Source organism: Calonectris borealis, chromosome 24, assembly GCF_964195595.1.
Source record: "Calonectris borealis chromosome 24, bCalBor7.hap1.2, whole genome shotgun sequence".
NCBI classification, from domain to species: domain Eukaryota; kingdom Metazoa; phylum Chordata; class Aves; order Procellariiformes; family Procellariidae; genus Calonectris; species Calonectris borealis.
In genome coordinates this window covers 8,010,449-8,029,005 of record NC_134335.1, presented here as the reverse complement: position 1 = coordinate 8,029,005, position 18,557 = coordinate 8,010,449, and the positions used below count along the sequence as shown (strand labels likewise).

Genomic DNA, 18,557 nt, shown 5'->3' with positions numbered 1-18,557 from the left:
GCGCTAGTCCCTCATGAATATTCATGAGCCAGCGCCATGGCTGAGGCGGGGGACAGCGGCGGCTGGCCCGAGCGGGTGGGGACCGGGCCGGGCCCCCCCCCCGCTCCCCCGGGGCCTCACCCCCTTCACCGCCTCCCCCCCGGTAACGGCCGCCTCTGCCCCCGCAGCTCCCCGCGCTCTGCCCCCCGCCGCGCCGCCGGGACCCCTTCGTGCGCCGCCGGGGTAAGGAGAGGCCTCGGCCCCCGCCTGAGGGAGGGCCCCGGGCCTGGGCCTCGGCCTCAAGCCCCCCCCGGTTTCTCCTCCCCCAGCAGGCCGCGGCGATGAGGAGGAGGGGGACGACGACGACAGAGGTGGGTCCCTGCGCCTGGGTGTGCGGCCCCCGGGATCCTCGGGGCCTGCCCTTGAAGCGGGCGGGGGAAACTGAGGCAGGGAGCGGGGCGGCTGGGTGCTGTCGGGGTTCTGCGGCAGGCCACGCTCATTACTCGCTAATTGCGTACAGGTCTTAGCGGTGTCCGGGCTCCCCAAGGGTGGGGATGGCCAGAGACCCCTGTATTTGCGGGAAGGGGGAGAGACTTCTCATAAAAAGTCTTTTTTCTTAACAAGTTTCTGCGTTTTCCAGTGGACTCGGCGGAAACCTCCCTGCTGAACAAGCTGATCCGCACGTCCCTGGTGGAGTCCAGCCACCACGTGGAGATCCTGCAGCAGGACCCCAGCTCTCCGCTCTTCTCCGTCAAAACCTTCGAAGAGCTGCCCCTGTGAGTCGCCAGGCAGCCCGGCAAAGCACGAGAGCCGCCGTCCTTTGTCAAACTGGCCCTTTTCATGCTTTTTTTTACAGGAAGAAGGAGCTTTTGCGGGGGATTTACATCATGGGCTTCAACAGACCATCCAAAATCCAGGAGACGGCTCTGCCGATCATGCTGGCGTATCCGTGAGTAGTAACGCCACGCGGGCAAGCCCCGGCTCCCTCGAGGCATCCCCGGATTGGCGTCCCGACACCGGGGACGCACGACCTTTTGTGCCACTAAGCAGCCTTTGCCTTGCAGGCCCCAAAATCTGATTGCCCAGAGCCAGTCAGGGACAGGGAAAACGGCAGCTTTTGTCTTGGCGATGTTGAGCAGAGTTAATGCCGCTGAGAAACACCCGCAGGTAACGTAGGAAAGGGAAAGCTGATGCAGGAGGGGTTTGCCCAAGCCCTCGAGACGCTGCCTGGGGGCAGAGCTCTGGTTTTTGTCCCCGTTTCTGTATGATTTTACCTGCTGGAAGAGGGGACGATAAACCCCCGGGTACCGTCGCAGCAGCAGGTAGGACAGAAAGAGTGGTGCCCGCTAAAGGGAGGTAATTTTACTTGCAGCAGATTAAGCCAGGCTTTAGATATCCTGGAATTTAAATTTTGGGGAGTGTCCAGCTGACTTTGAAAAGCAACTGTAGGGACTGCTGGTTTGCTGGTGGCTTAAATGCCCCCGCGAGCCCGAGTCACCCCTCTGCGTGCAGAACCAGCTTTGTGAGCTGGTTACCGCCATTTAAAGTCTCTCGTCTCAAGCGTACGGGGTGATTTAAATGGTTGCTTTAAAGCTGGGTGCAGTAACGAACTGCAGGAGACAAATTTCCCCCTCAAAAATAGCTACAGCGACTTCTTTCTGCCAGCATCCCTCGAGCTGTGCTGTGTTCCCAGCTCCCTAACCTCCAAATGTGAACGACTACCCCCTCCCCCTGCCCTTTCGAGGGAGTTTAGCGGGATTTTCCTGTGCTCTTCTTCCTGTCCCTTCAAAATACGCTGTTGTCTGCCCGGTGTATCCCATCCTGGGAGAGCCCTCGGCTTTTAAACGAGGCGTTTCTCGTCCGACAGCTCTCTTATCTCCCCCCAAGTGCCTCTGCTTGGCTCCCACCTATGAGCTGGCCCTGCAGATTGGCTGCGTGATCGAGACCATCGGGCGGTTTTGCGCTGACATCAAGGTTACCTACGCCGTCCGGGGAAACCGAGGTGAGTCCGGTTCTGCCGAGCAGAGCTACCGGCGCTGTTAACTGAGCGTTAAGTGAGTATAGGGATCCTCTCTTGGAACCTTCAGCTACCAGGAGCTGCACAGACCTCGCATAAAATAGCGTCTGTATTCCCTTCTCCTGCTAAGGAGTCTTTTTTCACGACCGCTGGCTGCTTCCAGGCTCCCTCCTTCCTGCGTGGGGCTGGTTTCCACCCCCCCGAGGCTGTAGGGAACCATCAGCCCCGCTTGCAATTTTAATCATCTCAAGCTCCACTTTGCGATGACCCCCTCAAAGGCCGGAATTGGAGATAACCAAGGGAAAAAATGCGCTGGAGCAGCAGAAACGCGTCGTGTTTGGAGGCGGACGGGTGCCATTTCCCCCTCTCGCAGTTCTGCAGGGCACCGCGCTGGAGGAGCAGATCGTCATCGGGACCCCGGGGACGATGCTGGACTGGTGTTTCAAACGGAGAGTCATCGACGTGAAGAAGATCAACATGTTCGTGCTGGACGAAGCCGACATCATGATCGACAGTCAGGGCCTCTCCTACCAAAGCATTCGCATTCAGAGGTGGGTATTCCTGACAGCTGGCATCCCGCTTCCCTGGTTTTTTTCCCCCCTCTTTGCTCGGCTTTGAGGGAATCGGTCGCCAAACGAGCTGAATCGGCAGCGAAAGAGAGCGTCGCTGTGACGTCGAGGGATGCTGTGGGGAATCGGCTTTTGCACGTCAGCAGGCTCTGACCTGCTCAGTCCAGGGATCCGGCTGTCTGTAAAACCGAGAGACGCACAGGAGGGTTTTTATCCTGATGAGTCCCTTTTTCTCCGCTCCAGGGCTTTACCCAAAGGCTGCCAGATGCTGCTCTTCTCCGCCACCTTCAAGGAAACCGTGCGGGCGTTCGCCGTGCAAATAATCTCCAACCCCATCGTGATAAAGCTGCGCGAGGAAGAGCTCACCCTGAGCAACATCAGGCAGTACTTCTTCGTCTGCAGGAGCCGGGAGGAGAAGTACAGAGCCCTCTGCAACATCTACGGCAGCATCACCATCGGCCAGGCTATGATCTTCTGCCAGGTAAAGCGGCCCAGCCTGCCCGGGGAGGTCGATGCATTTGCAGTCAGCGATAACAGAAATGGTTCATTTTACGGTGTGGATACGGGGGGGCTCCTCCCAAGACCCTCAAAATGAGGGAGCGGACCCCCAGGAGGGGTGGGGGAACGCGTTGCCAGCATTTAAAGGCAGCCTTTAAAAGCGGTGTTTTAACAGCGTCTCTCCTACTGCTTGCGACCACCGTTGCCTGCCTTCCGCAGTCACCAGCGCACGGAAAACACGCTGTGTTTCCTTGCCCTTCGCGCTGCGTGTTCCCGGGGGCTTCTTGCTCGTCCCCCTTATTTTGAGGTGTTAAAAAGCGCCGGGAGCTCCCTCGAAAGGCGCAGGGGACTCGGGAGGCGGGGGAAATCTCGGTGACGGGTTGGCTGGGAGCGAGCGGAGCTGCGGCGAAACCTCAGCCCGCCTCTCCCCACGCGTCCAGACTCGGAGGAGCGCGGACTGGCTGTCGGTGGAGATGAGCCAGGACGGGCACCAGGTAGCCATCCTGACGGCGGAGCTGACGGTAGCCCAGCGGGCCAACGTCATCCAGCGCTTTCGCGACGGGAAGGAGAAGGTCCTCATCGCCACCAACGTCTGCGCCAGAGGTACCTCCGGAAAACCGATGGAGGCTTCCTGGCCTCTGGTTCTTGTGGTGGCAGCGTAAGCTCGAGCAAGGGATCCTCCCCGACGAGGTGATCCCTTTCCACAGCCCCTTTCTCTCTTTTTCAGGGATCGACGTGCAGCAGGTCACCATCGTGGTGAACTTCAGCCTCCCCACCGATGAGAAGAGCGAGCCGGATTTCGAGACTTACCTCCACCGCATCGGGCGAACGGGACGCTTCGGGAAGAAGGGCATCGCCTTCAGCATGGTGGAAAGCCAGAACGTGGGGCTCGTGCAGATGATAGAGGAGCATTTCCGTGAGTATCCGCGCGCATCCGCCTCTCCGGGAGGTGGTTTTGGGACCGGTGATCCCCCTCCGGCTCGTATCCCGTCTGCAAATGGACCTTGTTGGGCTGCTCTTCTCCCCGGGGCTCATCCCACTCAGTACAGGCGACGGATGCAGCTTTCCTTTCAGCCCCTCACCCTTTTTGCGTTGGTTTTTTTTTCCCCCCAGCAGCCAAATTTTCAGAGAAACAGCCCAGGAGGTTGTGCCTGACTTGCAAGGGACGTTACAAGTACCCAGGATGCCTCAGCCGCTCTTTTTTTTTTCCCTCCTTCAGGCGTTTTATCTGCCTTTACCCTGCAAATCCCCGTCCCGGGGGAGCTGGTGCCCCGGCCTAGCTCAGCCCTGGCTGTGGGAGAGAAGCTGGCAGCTGAAATCGCGCAGGTCTTTCCCGACTGCCAATCGATTGTCGGGCATGAACGTCAAGAGGATTTTCACGGGATTTGCAAGACGCCGTGGCTTTTGAAATCCCGGTGCCTGTTTTCCCTGCGATTTTTAGGGAAAAGAAGGTTATCGAAACCTTTCGGCGTCCGCAAAACCACGTCCCTTCCTCAGCTCCGTCCTCAGAGCTGCAGCGCTGTCTTGGCAGCTTATCCTTTAAATTTAAAAACCGAACGAGCCCGCGGCAGACACCTGGCAGAGCAGACCCGAGCCAGATAGTCTGGCGAAGATTTTTTCCGAGCAGCAGAAGCGTCGGACAACTGCGATGAGGTGGACGCGGCCGGAATTAGCCAAAGGAGCCCAGTGCGGGATCTCCGCGGGATGAAAATCCGGGCGGATGAACTCCCAGCCACCTGACGTTTGCTTTTTAACGCCCTGACGTTGCGATGCGAGGGCCGGGGGCTGCCTGAGGAGGATAACGAACCTTCCCTGTCCCGCATTCCATCGGAGGTGGGAGCAGAGAGCGGGAGCGCATCCGGAAACCTTCTTGCTTGCGCCGCCTCTTGCTTTCTTGGCAGCCTCGCTGCCCCTCACCCAGTTTACGCTGTGCTTTTCCAAGTTTATTCGACTGTCGCTTGAAGGCCACAGGGTGGAAATCCCACGCCGGGCGCTTCGGGGAGCTTTCCAGCCCGCGCGTGTGCATGCAAGCAGCGCAGACGCCGGCTCGTGGGGTGCCTGGGCTCTGTTTTGACCCTGCTCCGTGCCAAACGCTGACGATTTTTTTTCCTTCCTGCAGAGACCAAGATCAAGCAGCTGGACCCGGACGACATGGACGAGCTCGAGAAGCTTGAAAACTGAGTGAGGAGCGGGGGTTTGCTCCCCCAGATCGGAGTTTTGGTTCGAAACAGAAGGAAAAGTTACAGGGGAAAATCTCCCAGTTCTCTCATAACTTCCTAAAGCTGTTCGGTTTTGTTGTGACGTTGTAGGAGAAGATGGGGAGGGGGGAACCCTCGGACCCAGTGATTATTGTCTTGGTTTTGTTCCTTGTTCTATCTCTGAGGTTTCCATAGCCGCCACTTCGCGTGGCTTGAGGAATCCCCCGAGGGGCTTAACACGGGGTAACCTTCCTCAAAAATGGGTCGGAGCGGTCAGAAAACAGGTAAACGCCGGTAACTGGCCCAAAAAAGCTGCTGCTCGTCTCCAGGCAGCAGCAGCGGGCAGCGTTTCCGCCAGCAAAATCTCAGAGAAAACGTCAATGAGAAAAAACAAAAAAACAAAAAAAAATCAGGAGAAAAGAGCGAGTTATAAAAAACCCCAAATCCCCCAGTCTCGCTAGATGGCAGCGTGAATCTGCTGCTGCCATCCCAAATCCCGTCGGGACCCCAAAAGCGAGCATTTGGGGTCACGGCGGTTGGAGGGGAGAGAGGTTGGACCTGGGCTGCCTGTCCCCCGCCCGGGGGTGCGTTTGTGTCCCCAAAAGGGTTATCCCTTCGCTGCCGCCAAGCTAATCTCTAATAAAACGGCATTATTTATAATCGCCGCTCCTCCTCTGCCCAAGTTCCCTTGAAATTTATCGCTTATTTTGCTTGCAGAAGGATTTTTATTAGGTCGGAGCGTTGACATCGGTGTCGTTTCCCGGATCTGCCAACACCCCCCCGCTCCCCTCGCTTCGGCTCTTCCAGTTTCTTTCCAAACTCGACCTTTTCGGGCAGAAAAACGTGACCGGAGGCGGCTGGAAGCCTCACCCCGGCTCTGCAACCCCCCCCCCGGTGCCCGGCTTTAACCCATTTTGGGTATTTCAAGCCCAAAAACCTCGTTGCAGGTGGTCTCACGTTCAGCATTAACGGGGTAGTTTTGGTTAACGAGCGCGGCGTGGGGGGCTTTGCCTCGTGGGGGATTTCAGCTGCCGGCCGAGGCCCTTCCGCGGCGGATACCGGCTTTGGGGATGGGGATGCAAGGGGCTGCTGTGTCCCTCCCCCCCACCATCCGCACCCCAAAATCCTCCCGCGGGGGTGCTCCAGCCCCCCACGGCGTTGCATTACAGCGTCGCCGCCCCCCCCATGAATGTTTGATGGGCCGGGGCGCGGCGCAGGGCGGGAGATGAAATATCAAACCCCGCTCGCCGCCGAGCGCCCCGCTTCCCCCGCCTCCCAAACCCCGCGTTTTCGATCGAGGGGGGGTGGCAGCGTATTTTCCCCTCCTTTAACGAAAAGAATTTGGGGGGGGGTTAACACTCAGGAATAAATTTTCCCCGTGGGGGTGGGGGGGGGGAAGGAGGTGATGCTGCCACTCCTGCAACGAGTGCGCCCGTCCTCAGCCCTGAGATTGCAGGGGCCGAGGTGGGCAGCGGCGTCGGGTTTCCCCCCTCCCTGCCCGCGCCCAGGCAGGTTTATAAATAATTAACGGTTAATCAGGGCCGGGCCTAATTACCCAGGGGGTAACCGGAGAGGAGGTCGGGGCGGAAAGCGCAGCCCTGCTTCGGCGCGCGGCGGGGGGCTCGGTGCCGGACATGGCGCCATGGAGCGTGGCCGGGCACCGCCGCCTTGGAAGGGGCCGTGGATCCTCTGCCTGCTGCCGGCGCTGGCGGGGGGTGAGCAGAGCCCTGACCCCCCCTTCCCCTCCCAATTTTTCCCCAAGAGGGGGGTGAGCGGAGACCTGACCAACTCGCTGCACCTCTGGGCCAGGTCAGCCGCTGGCGGCCGGTGAGGCGGCTTACGAGGAGCGGACGGTGACGGGGGTACGGGGCCGGGCGGTGGAGCTGAGCTGCGGGCCGGCGGCCGCCTCGGCACCGCCGGCGGTGGTTTTCTGGAGCTTCGCGGCGACGGGGGGCTCGGGGCCGCCGCGGGCCGTGGCAGTGGGCTCGGGCGGGGAGGCGGCGGTGGCCCCCGGCGCGGGGACGCTGGGCAGGGTGACCCTGCGCAACGGGACGCTGGAGCTGCGGGAGCTGCGGGCGGCCGCCCAGGGCCGCTTCCTCTGCCAGGGGCTCTTCCCGGAGCGGGGCCGGCTCCGCGTCGGCTACGCCGCCGTCCTCCTGCGCGTCCTGGGTAAGCCGACGGCCGGTGTCCTCCCCGCGGGACCCCGCTAGCCACGGGCCGGCCAGCGTCGCGTTCCCCTGGCTTGTGGTGAAGCAGCCCCTCGCCCACTAGCCCATAGAGTGTTCCACTGGCCAACGTGGCATGCTACTGGCCAATGAAGCTACTAGCCAGTGAAGGGCCCCACTAGTCAACAAAGCATGCCGCTAGCCAAGGTAGTGGTCCACTAGCCACCAAAGGGCCCCACCAGTCAATGAAGCGTACCACTAGCCAACATAGTGCCCCACTAGCCAACGTAGTGCCCCACTAGCCAACGAAGCATACAACTAGCCAATGAAGTGTATCACTAGGCAACATTCAGCCCCACCAGCCAGCAAAGCACCCCCACTAGCCAACGTGGCACCCTGCTAGCCAACATAGTACTCCACTAGCCAACGTAGCGCTGTGCTAGCCAACATAACACCCCACTAACCAAAGTAGCTCACCATTAGCCAATGTGGTGCCACGCTAGCCAACGTAGCACTGCACTAGCCAACATAGCACTGCACTAGCCAACATAGCACCCCACTAGCCAAAGCAGCTCACCACTAGCCAACATAGCACTCACCAGCCAACGAAGCGCTGCCCCATTAGCCAAAGTAGAGCCCCACCAGCCAGCAAAGCACCCCGCTAGCCAGCATAGCACACCACTAGCCAATGAGCTCCCCTGCCTCCAGCCAATGTAGCGCCCCACTAGCCAATGTAGCACCCCACTAGCCAATGTAGCACCCCACTAGCCAACGTAATGCCATGCTAGCCAACATAGCACCCCCACTAGCCAACATAGCACCCCACTAGCCAGCATAGCACACCACTAGCCAATGAACTCCCCTGCCTCCAGCCAATGTAGCACCCCACTGGCCAACATGGTGCCCTACTAGTCAATATAGCACCCCGCTAGCCAATTTAGCAGCCCATTAGCCATCCCCATCTCCTTGGGGCCAACCCAGCATCCCACCAGCCCACAACCAGCCTCATTAGCCCATACATGGCTGCTCCAGCCAGTCCCTTTGCCCACAGCCAGGACACCCCCTCACTAGCCCGTAGACATTCTCACTAGCCATCCTGCTAGCCACTACAGCACATCACTAGCCAGTATATGTTCTGGGCTGGAAAGATCATCCCCCAGGGGACAGGAGGGAGCTGGGGGGCTTCGGGGGCCACTCACGGCTCGGTGCCCCCAGCGCCCGTCTCCAAGCCCTTCGTGCGGCCGACGGCGGCGGCGGCGGTGGAGGGGGCGGCGGTGGCCCTGACCTGCGCCGTGCGGGAGGGGACGGAGCCGCTGAGCTTCTCCTGGCAGCACCGGGAGCCCCGGGGGGGTCCCTCAGCGTCCCCCGCGGGGCTGGGGGGCTCCGGGGCGGAGCTGCGCCTGACGCCCGCCAACCGCAGCCACGCCGGCTGGTACGCCTGCACCGTGCGCAACGAGGTCAACAACCGCACCAGCGAGCCCGTCTACCTGGACATCGTCTGTGAGTCCCCCGGGGCTCCGTCCCGTCTTCCCGGGGGGGCTGCCCCAGGGTGGGCACCCGCTGTGGGGGCATCCTCAGGGCTGAAGATGCCACCATGGCATGTCCATGGCCACCAAGCACCCTGCCACCATGGCACATCCGTAGCTACCATGGTATGTCCATGGCCACCATAATGCCTCCATGACCACCATGGTACATCCATGGCCACCACATACCTTGCCACCATGATGCCTCCATGGCCACCATGGTACATCCATGGCTACCACGTACCTTGCCACCACGATGCCTCCATGGCCACCATAGTATTGCCATGGCCAAAAAGCGTGTTGCCACCATGATCCCATGATGCACCCCACCACCGTGATGCCTCCATGGCTACCATGGTACATCCATGGCCACCATGGTATGACCATGGTCAACAAGCATGTTGCCACCATGATGCCTCCATGGCCACCATGCACCATGCCACCGTGATGCCTCCATGGCCACCATAGCATGTCCATGGCCAACAAGCATGCTGCACCATGAAGCATCAATGGCCACCATGATACGTCCACGGCTACACCATGCTACTATGGTGTGCCCATGGCCACCATACCCCATGCCACCTCCACAGCCACCATGCCAGCAAGGTGTGCCTATGACCACCACGCACCATGGCGCATCCGTGACCACCAAGCACCATGCCACCACGGTGCCTCCATGGCCGTCACGCACCACGGTGTGTTCACAACAACCACCACGGTGCACCCTTTCTAAGGAGGCTTCACAGCCTGGTTTCCCACCAGTGGGAGGATGCTCCAGGGAGGGCTGCGTCACCTCTGTGGGGACATCCCAATGGCTAAGGGTCCCCATGTCACCGCAGATGGCCCCGACGAGCCGGCCATCAGCGTGGAGCCCTTCTCCCCCGAACAGGGGGGTTTCTCGGCGGGCGAGCGGGAGGACGTGGTGCTGAGCTGCCTGGCTCCCTCCAACCCCCCCAGCCGCTACGTCTGGCTCCACAATGGTTCCCAGGTCCACACTGGCCAGACCTACGTCATCGCCGCCATCGCCCGCGCCCAGGCGGGCACCTACACCTGCCTGGCCGAAAACACCCACCTCCAAACCCGCACCCAGGCCACCATCGTCCTCACCGTCTACTGTAAGTAACCCCGAGCGGGGGGGCTGGCCCGGTGGGTCCCCCCGGGGCGAGGTGGACCAACGCGGCTCCCCGGTGAGGACGTGGGTGCGAGGGGCACTTTGGGTGGGGAGGTAAAAGCGGGGTGGGGACCTGACCCACCCCACCCCAGGGCTGATGGTCTCCTGCAGATCCACCGGCCGGGAGCCCCAGCTGCTCTGCCCTGGCCACCGATGACCTGCAGGACGTGGCCCTGCGGTGTCGCTGGCTGGGGGGCTTCCCCCCGGCACGGCTGCGCTGGGTGGGCCCCGGCCCCCCCGAGGAGGAGGAGGAGGAGGAGGAGGAGGAGGTGACGGGGTTGAGTTTTTCCATGGCCACCAGCATCCTGCCAGGGGCGGCCACCAGGAACAGCAGCTCCTTCTCCTGCCTGGCCTCCCACCCCGCGCTGCCGCAGGGGGCTGCGTGCGGGACCACCCTGTGTGAGTGCGGACGGGTTCCCCCTCCACCCCCCTAAAAAAATCCCTTCCTGACCCCCCCCCTCCTTGGCACAGCGGAGCTGTGGTGACCCCCGTGCCACGGCCACGCCACGGGATGGGCACCCCAAGGTGACGCTGCCTTTGCCGCGACCTCCACCAACCCCAGCTCGCTCCAAAATGGGGGGTCAAAGCCTCCCAAAATGGGGGGGGGGGTGTGTCTCCTTTTTGGGGGGGTTACTTCAGCACAGCATCACGGTACCCCGCCCCGACGCCGCTCCATCCCGCAGGGGTCCCGGCCGGCGGCCCCTCCTGCGCGGCGGCGGCCACCAAGGGTGACGAGTTCGTGATGCTGCGGTGCCGGTGGGAGGGGGGGACGCCGCCGGTCACCCTGCGCTGGCGGGACGGCGGGGGCCAGGCCTTGGGGGACCCCTCGCCCTCCGCCGCCGTCCTGGTGTTGAGCGCCGACGGCAGCTTGGGGGGCCGGGATTTCGTCTGCGCGGCCGCCCACCCGCTACGGGCCGCCGGCGCCGAGTGTCGGCTGCGGCTGGGTAAGCCGGATGGGTCCCCGGGTGCCCTCACCGCGCGGCCGCGCCGCGGCGGGGTTGCACGTCGGCTCCGTCCCCCGCTTCTCCCCGCGCAGAGGTCCCCGAGTTGGAGGCGGAGAGGAGCGAGGTGGCGGTGCTGGAGGGCGGCGAGGCGCGGTTGGCATGCCGGAGGCGCGGCGGCGCCGATTTGGGTGCCACGGTGGTTTGGTACGACCCCGAGGAGCGGGAGGTGACGCCGGGGTTGGCCAAGTACCGGTTGGAGCGGGGAGAAGCCTGGGTCAACCTCACCGTCCCGGATGCCGAGTGGCCGGCGGACGGCGGCATCTACCGCTGCGCCGCGGCCAACGCCGTGGGCACCGCCAGCCTCCCCGTCCGCCTCCGCGTGGACCGTGAGTCTTGGGATGGGTGGGGGGTCCCCGGGGTGGGACCGTCAGCCCCCTCCTGCCGGGCGCCATCTCGCCGCAGGGTACCCGGCCCCCCCCAACGTCACCATCAGCAAGCTACGGTACACGCGGGCGCGCACCGAGGTGCGGCTGGAGTGGCGGACGCAGGGCGCCGGCAACCTCACCGGCTTCGTGGTACAGCGGCGCCAGGCCAAGAAACCCCCCCGGCGGGCGCCCGGCCCCTGGGAAACGGCCGCCGGCGACATCGAGCCCCACTCCCGCGACCGGCGCCTGGGGGGGCTGGACCCGGCGGTGGTCTACGCTTTCCGCGTCTTGGCTGTCAACCACCGGACGGCCGGGCACCCCTCCGAGGTGCAGACGCCAGGTGAAGTGGGGGGGACGCTGCTCCGTGTGGGCAGAGCAGGGTTTGAGCGGAGAAGGGCGACGTTTGCATCCCCATGGAGCTGAGGAGCCGAGGGTGACCAGTCATCAGTAGGTTCCAGAGTGAACAGGCACAGGCTCCCACCTCCCTCTGCCTTTCTGGGCTCTGCCAGGCCTTGGCTGGGGGTGGCCTGCTGCCTGCCTCGCTCCCTCCTCTCCCTCTGCGTGGTCTCACGTGGGTGCTTCGTTACCTTAATTACCCAGGCTGACAGTGGCCGCTCTCTTCCAGCCGAGCCTCCCTTCGAGGCCTACCCGGCGGTGACGGGGGCGGCGGTGGCAGGGATGCTGGTGGCCACCGCGGCGTCACTCCTGGCCGTGCGCTGCGTCGCCCGCCACCGGGACACCCTCCCCCGTGAGTGCCGGGGTGGGGGGCGCTCAGGGGGGGCCACGGCAGGACGCTAGACGCCCACACCTCACGTCTGTCTGTCCGTCCCCAGGGCTGCACGACCTGCTCTTCCGCACGTGAGCGCCCAAAACCCCCTCGCCCCATTGCTCCTGCACCCCAGCGCCGGTGAGACCCCCGCATTGTCCCCCGCCAGGGCCGGTCCCAGCGCCCAGGAGCCCATCGGCACGCCAGAGGATGCCGAAACAGCCGCAAGCAGGGAGGAGGGAGCAGCACCGGCACCGGGAGAGCCGGCTGCCCCCGGCACTGCGGCAGGTAACGGCACCCACGGGGCGAGCCGAGGGCTGAGCCACCCGCCTCGGTGACCCAGCGCCCGCCCGGTGTCACCGCGGCCTCTCCCACCCCCTTCCAGAGCCGCTCTCAGCACCGCCGGACGCCACCGACGACGCGCCTGTTAATGTCACCATCACCGTGACAGCGACACCGTGACCGCTCCGGCTTTCCCTCTTCATCTCCCTTTCCTCCCCTTGTCTCGGGCCCCATCCCGCTCATCCCTTCGCATCAATAAAAGCCGGGAAGGCCGGAGGCGTCTCCCAAGCCTCGGCTCCTGCGACGCTGCTGAAGTCAAAACTCAGCAGCTGGAAAAATATCCGTGATTCAGACCCAGCACAAAAATTTGGTGGCAAAGGGGTTTTGCCTCTTTACGATATTTAAAAAGGCGTTGGGGGGAAATGTATGATTTTTCCCGGGGTGCAGCTGGCTTGGGGAAGGGAAGGGAAAGCTTTTCTAACCCCCAAAAAGCACGGAGAACCCAGGCCCAGGCCGTAAGAAAGGCGAGAGGCTTTGCCAAAAACCTCGCGCCGGTTTTTACCCGTGGTTATAAAAAGCAGCACAGCCCGAGCGCGGGGATGAGCTGCGCGACTCCCAGCGAAAATCCCTCCGGATCAGCCTTGAGACTTCAGTTACTTCTGGAGCTAAAATAAATATTTAGGCTAAAATAAGTATTTTCTCACCGATGGGGGGGAAAAAAAAAAAAACACCTTGCGCTGGCTGCGGTCGCGGGTGCCGTTTTGGGATCACGCTGAATTTTATGCGGTGCGAAGACAGCCACAACGCTTTGGTGGGGTGGGGAAGGGGTCCTCCTCTTCACCCCAAACTCCCCCTTTTCAGGCCAAACCGCAGGATGTTAAAAATAGCGATGAGTGATGGTTTTTCCCCCACGTTGGTGCAAGCGTTTCTGGTAGTTTTCTCCTGTATTTGGTTAATAACCTGTTGGGAAGCATCGAGTGATGAGAACCAACCCCGCTTCAGTGCCTGTGGAGCATCAATCCCCACCCCTGCCATAAAGCAGCATCGCCCTCTTTAACAAACCACCCCAAAAAATAAAAACCCAACCCCCAAACCCTGCAAAAACGACATCATTTCAAAATACATATAATTTCCAAAGGAACATTACAGCTTCTTAGGAAAACATAGCATCTTTATACAACACAACCATGATAAAGGGGAGTACGTGCAGGGTCTGATTTAAGCGAGGTCGTTTAAAAATGTGGTTAAATCGCAGGGTTTAGGGAAAACAAAGCAGCCAAAGGTAAAACCCAACCACTCGCCTGCCAATCTCCATCGGGAACCGGGGAAAGCCTTGCAGCAGGTCTTGCGAAGGAAAAATCCAGCGAGGGTAAAGCCACGCTGCAAGGAGCGGACGGAGAAAGCCGGGTTTAGGAGAGGAGGAGATAAATGAAGAGGGAGGAGCGGGGCTTTGCAGCGGCTCCAGGGTAGGTGGCAGTCGAAGCCCGCGGGTTTCGCGGTGCAAGGTGCCGGCACGGGGTTTGCAGGGAGGTTCACTCAGGCAGGGAGAACGCACAACCCTAAAAATAACGGCAAAAAAATTAATATCTTTATAAACAATACAAGAAAAAAAAAAAATCCCACCCCAACACTTAAAACAGCCCACGGGGAGATGCTGCTACCAAAGGAGATTGCAAGAGCTTCCTCCTCGAAGAGAAATCGCTCCCCAAAACCCCACCGCTGGCTGCACCTGTAGCGCCTGCGCCCCCCGAGGGGTTTGCAGCAGCTCCAGCCAGGCCGGCATCGCTTCCTCCCTTCCCAGCCCCGCGGCCGGCCTTGGCTAGAAAAATACTCGCTCCGTGAAAAGGCGGCTGCACATGTGTCGCCTCGGGGCGGCCGTAATTGTAATTTATGCGCCTCATTTCTGGGTTTATGCGCTCTTGATTTTTTTGGGGGGGAGGGAGCGCTTTACAAGCACCGGTTTTGTTTTATTTACTCTGATTAAATTTGGAAAAGGGGGGGGGGGGGGGAAAAAAAAAAAGAAATATACCCAAACCCTGCCGTTAACATTGCAACACCTACATCATGCTGTTTCCGAGGGGCAGGCAGGTTCCTCGCAGCCGCGCGCAGGGCCGGTGGGAGCCGCTTCAACACGACTTGTTTCATTTCAGAGGCTATCCAAGCCATCAGCGTTCCCTCACACCAAGGAGTTAAAAGTGCAGTCGAACTGGATTTTTGTCTTCTGCAAGCGGGAAGGCGAGACAGGCTGGATTTTCATCCGCGCTTCTGCAAACATAAGGGTCATCAAACACCTAAAGACACAAACGGTCACCAAACCGAGCTCTGCTTCTCAAGCCGCGCTGTACGGACGCAGCCGAGGTTCCTTTTTCTTATTTATTTTCTCATTTACCCACCGGGTTCTTCCCAGAGAAATCGAAAGAAGACGGGAGGCGTTCATGGAAAGGAGGGTTCGAGTACCGCGACGTCAAGGCAGCAGCCGTCGGTCATAAGCATCAGACCCGCCTCCCTAAATCCCTGTATCGGACTCCTCGGAAGTGCTTCTCGCGCTGGTAATACGCCATGGAAAACACACTCCATATTTCCCATCGTTGTTCTTTATATTATTACAATTCTTTTTTATACACATAACCAGGCTAGTTTCGCGGTGCGTGGGGGGGGAGGGGGGGGGGAAGGGGGATTTCAAGGCATAAATAATATAAAAAGGCAACCATTTTTAAAAACAAGATACATTCATATGACACTACTACAAAAAAATAAATAGTGACTCTCTCTGTTATAATTAACATCCCTCCATCACTCCCTTTCAGCGACTCTGCTGTGCAGTTACTGGCGTTAAGTGGGGACAACGGTCACTTCCTCAGGTTTCCTGCAGCTGGAGCTGCCGAAGGTCCGCAGAACCGTTTAAGGTGACTCCGGATGAACTCCATCCTGGTTTTTCCTTACAGTCCTTCGAAAGAGGCTGCAGAATAAGGGGACTCCAGCTCAAAATGTGGTTGGATGTTTCCGAGTGCACGCAGTTGTCACCTGCAAAGCAAGAGGAGGGTGGGTTGCTTGGTTGGTGGTGTTTTTTGGTTTTGGTTTCGTTTTTTTTTAAGTAGATCATCTCCTCTTTCAACTCAACAGACCCACAAGCCCCAAAAATTCAGATTAGTCAAAGTGGGTGATGCTCTTTGAGCCCAGGCCCATTCCCACCGTACCAGGCACAAAACATTAGGCAACAGCTCGGAGCATCGGCTCTGTCCGCACTAATATCGAACAGGTCATGCTGATTAGGTCAGCCCGACTCCCACCTACGTTTCTGCGCCTGTTCGTGCCTACGGGATGGCTCGAGGCCGTCACGGATGCCTGCTCGTTAGGGGAAAACTCCATTAGGCAGCATTTCCGCAGTTTCGGGAGACCACGGGTACGCTGTAGGTGCAGCCACAGCCTCGTTATCTGGAGCGCCTGATGAGCTCCATTTAGAGGCATCAATCACGAAGAGCACGACAGGCACAGGCACCTGAGCATCGCCGCTCCTATTTTCCACGATGGGAAAGGCGGAACGCTTAACCTTTCTCAAAAAGCCAGGTCTTTTGTGAGCTTAATTACTAGCTTCTCCGCAATAAATTAAGCGCCCTACAGCTGTCCTACAGAATATTCCTGGCTTCAAAGCCAGGTGCTATCCTCCCCGGAATGCCTTACCGTCCGTGTAATCCACGGAGAGCCGGTTCATGCCTTCTCGACAGCAAGGATGCTGGGCGGAGGGCTGCTCCGCTTTCTCCTTGCCGTCCTCCTCCAGCCGGGCGCTGCACTCCGGGACGGCGGAGGCCAAGCACATGGCCACCATGACGTGGTGATTCAGAGGTTTCATCTCCAAACCGTCCTGCTGATAAGGTGCTACGATGGGCACGACGGGTAAGGCGCTGCTGCTGAAAGTGCCGTTGGTTTTGGTGAAACACCTGCAGACGGGACATAAGCCAAAGCGGGGTTACTCAGAGCTGCTTCTTTCCGCCATTTATCTTGAGAAACTGCAGTTTTTAAGTACTTTACCGCGTGTCGTTCACTGTAACAACAGTCAGAGAGCTTGCCAAATCAGTTTTAAATATATTTTTGGATCAATCCTGACATTAAGAAAAGGATCGAGCGGGTTTTTTTTTTTTTTCTCCCAACAGACAGCTGAAAACTTTCAAAACATGCGCTCGTTACTTCCCCCATCGATTGTGACCCAGTGACCTGACTTGCGAGTCCATTTCTCCATCGAGGCAGCCCCATAAAACAGGTTTTCACTGCCAAGAAAAAGATCTCAAGTTTGAAATCCAAACAGCAAACTTAAGTACCTCAGAAAATAAATACTAAGCGTTATCGGAGCGAACGCAAATTAGAAAAATATATGCAATATTATAAATATAAACCCTTTCTCCGCTGCGTAACTCAGACTGTGGCCCTATAATACGTGCATAAGGCTGTGAAATTGAAGTTAAACTGCCAAATCAATTGTTACAGCCAAGCTATATTAACCTTTAAACAAAAAGGAGCTGGACCTTAAGAGACGTGCACACCACTGCAGGAAGCAGGAAAAATGCCTACAGTGTTTGGAGCCCATTTATATAAGCGATTCCTACATAAGAAAGCCCAAAAATCACACTTCGGTGTGGTTTTATACAAAACCATAATTACCGCAAAAGTAAAAGGTTCACTTGTACGGTTGCCATAAACTTTGGGAAACCACCCCCCAAAACGCTCTGGGTTTTGCGGCGCAGAACAGAGATGGATCCGCAGATAAAAGAAAAGCATCGAAACAAGGATGGAAAGCGTTCAAACCCACCGCGAGCCAGCAATACTCCAAAACGCTCCCGCGAAGGCTAAACAGGCTTTAAGTTTTTTATATGCTGATATGGATACAAGTCAGAGCATTGATTTTTTTTTTTTTCCTGCCAAATTTAAAATATATCCGTCGCCCGTTCTGCTCAGGGTGACAAGCCTAATGCATCTTGCCATAGGTAGCCGGTTATTACTGGGATGCTACCTAAGCGCTGGCAGAAACCACTTTTATCCCATTAAAAAGGTCACATAAAAACATCACGCTCCAGGGACCTGTCCAACAAACTCACCTGGAGCCTCCGTTTATACTTTCCACCTGAAAACCACCATCAATATTGCCAGAACTGAAAGAGCAACAAAACCTCCACAAATAACACGAATAAACTTTCTAGAGGAGGAACCGGAGCGAGTTTCCCCTCCGGCAGACGTTTCACTCGCAAAGCCAAAACACGGGACGAGGGGGGATCCCTCCAGCGGCTGCGGTATCGCCCCGGGAGCCCGCTCCCCTCCCGAACGCGGCGAGGACGGAGCAGCACCAACCTTCACTCTCCTATTTTGTCCTTCCGCTCCCCTAACTGCCTCCAAAATCATTATTCCAAGTACCAAAATACCACAGAAGCCACTGAAGAATCCACATGAAACACATCTGGTCTTCAAACAAATCCATTTATTAGTTTGCATTTCTTTCCACAGAGGTTTTGACTGCACTCACTTATTATTTTTAAAAAAATATTCTTAGAGGAACCCATTCAAAATGTTTGGTTTTGCATGTTTATGAGGCTTTCTTTTTAAAGACACAGAAGTCGGTGTCGTTCTTTATATTACTGTACGGGCTTGAATGATGTTTCAAGACAGCAATTCAGCTTTTCAAGCTTAAATAACCACATTTTGATGGAAAGTAGCCATTGGTATATCCAGAGCAGAGTGTGTGTGAATAGCGATGTAAAATCCCTGCTGCAGAAAACACATTTACTGTCAATTCTTGGTGCTAAAATCCTACCAAACTATAATCTGACTTAAAAGCCCACACCAGCATAATTTAGATCTAAAGAGCTGGAAAAACAGACGGTTTATCTGAAATGCGTATTTCAGATTTCTGATCAGAATACAGTGAATTTGCAAAGAGAGATCTGCAAAAATGTAAATTCCTCTGCAATCCTCAGGTATCTAGAAAAGTTTTAGTGCAAAAGCACCGGAGAAGAAAAAAAAAAAAATCA

General features: G+C 58.3%; 3 protein-coding genes across 6 annotated transcripts in view; 2 read left to right on the top strand and 1 right to left on the bottom strand.

Annotated features, from left to right (window-relative positions):
- Positions 1-16: 16 nt before the first annotated feature.
- Positions 17-5,921, top strand: DDX25 (DEAD-box helicase 25). Of its 4 annotated transcripts, none has more exons than XR_012677161.1 (13): positions 34-75; positions 168-222; positions 309-350; positions 620-755; positions 836-928; positions 1,044-1,146; positions 1,867-1,981; positions 2,370-2,547; positions 2,809-3,046; positions 3,504-3,666; positions 3,791-3,979; positions 4,283-4,896; positions 5,183-5,921. XR_012677161.1 is itself a non-coding variant. In XM_075173133.1 (12 exons), the coding sequence occupies exons 1-12, from the start codon at positions 37-39 to the stop codon at positions 5,242-5,244; spliced, it is 1,413 nt and encodes a 470-aa protein (XP_075029234.1). In that variant the 5' UTR covers positions 17-36; the 3' UTR covers positions 5,245-5,921. The 4 variants fall into 4 exon arrangements, 2 of the variants coding, with proteins under 2 accessions (XP_075029234.1, XP_075029235.1); XR_012677162.1 differs by having other exon boundaries at positions 60-75; positions 312-350; XM_075173133.1 differs by lacking the exon at positions 4,283-4,896 and having other exon boundaries at positions 17-75.
- A 732-nt stretch (positions 5,922-6,653) lies between these two features.
- On the top strand, positions 6,654-12,720 carry VSIG10L2 (V-set and immunoglobulin domain containing 10 like 2). Its single transcript, XM_075173115.1, has 12 exons — positions 6,654-6,976; positions 7,071-7,430; positions 8,642-8,926; positions 9,792-10,067; positions 10,235-10,522; positions 10,807-11,067; positions 11,160-11,453; positions 11,530-11,832; positions 12,118-12,240; positions 12,326-12,350; positions 12,428-12,546; positions 12,581-12,720. Exons 1-12 carry the CDS (start codon positions 6,904-6,906, stop codon positions 12,718-12,720), a joined length of 2,547 nt encoding a protein of 848 aa, XP_075029216.1. The 5' UTR covers positions 6,654-6,903.
- A 229-nt stretch (positions 12,721-12,949) lies between these two features.
- CDON (cell adhesion associated, oncogene regulated) overlaps positions 12,950-18,557 on the bottom strand; it is a 37,239-nt gene continuing 31,631 nt past the window's right edge. The window contains exons 18-19 of the mRNA XM_075173114.1: positions 16,222-16,478; positions 12,950-15,564 (exon numbers count right to left, since the gene is read on the bottom strand). Coding sequence (XP_075029215.1) covers positions 15,398-15,564; positions 16,222-16,478 — 424 coding nt within the window. The 3' untranslated portion in view covers positions 12,950-15,397. The remainder of the gene's footprint in view (positions 15,565-16,221; positions 16,479-18,557) is intronic.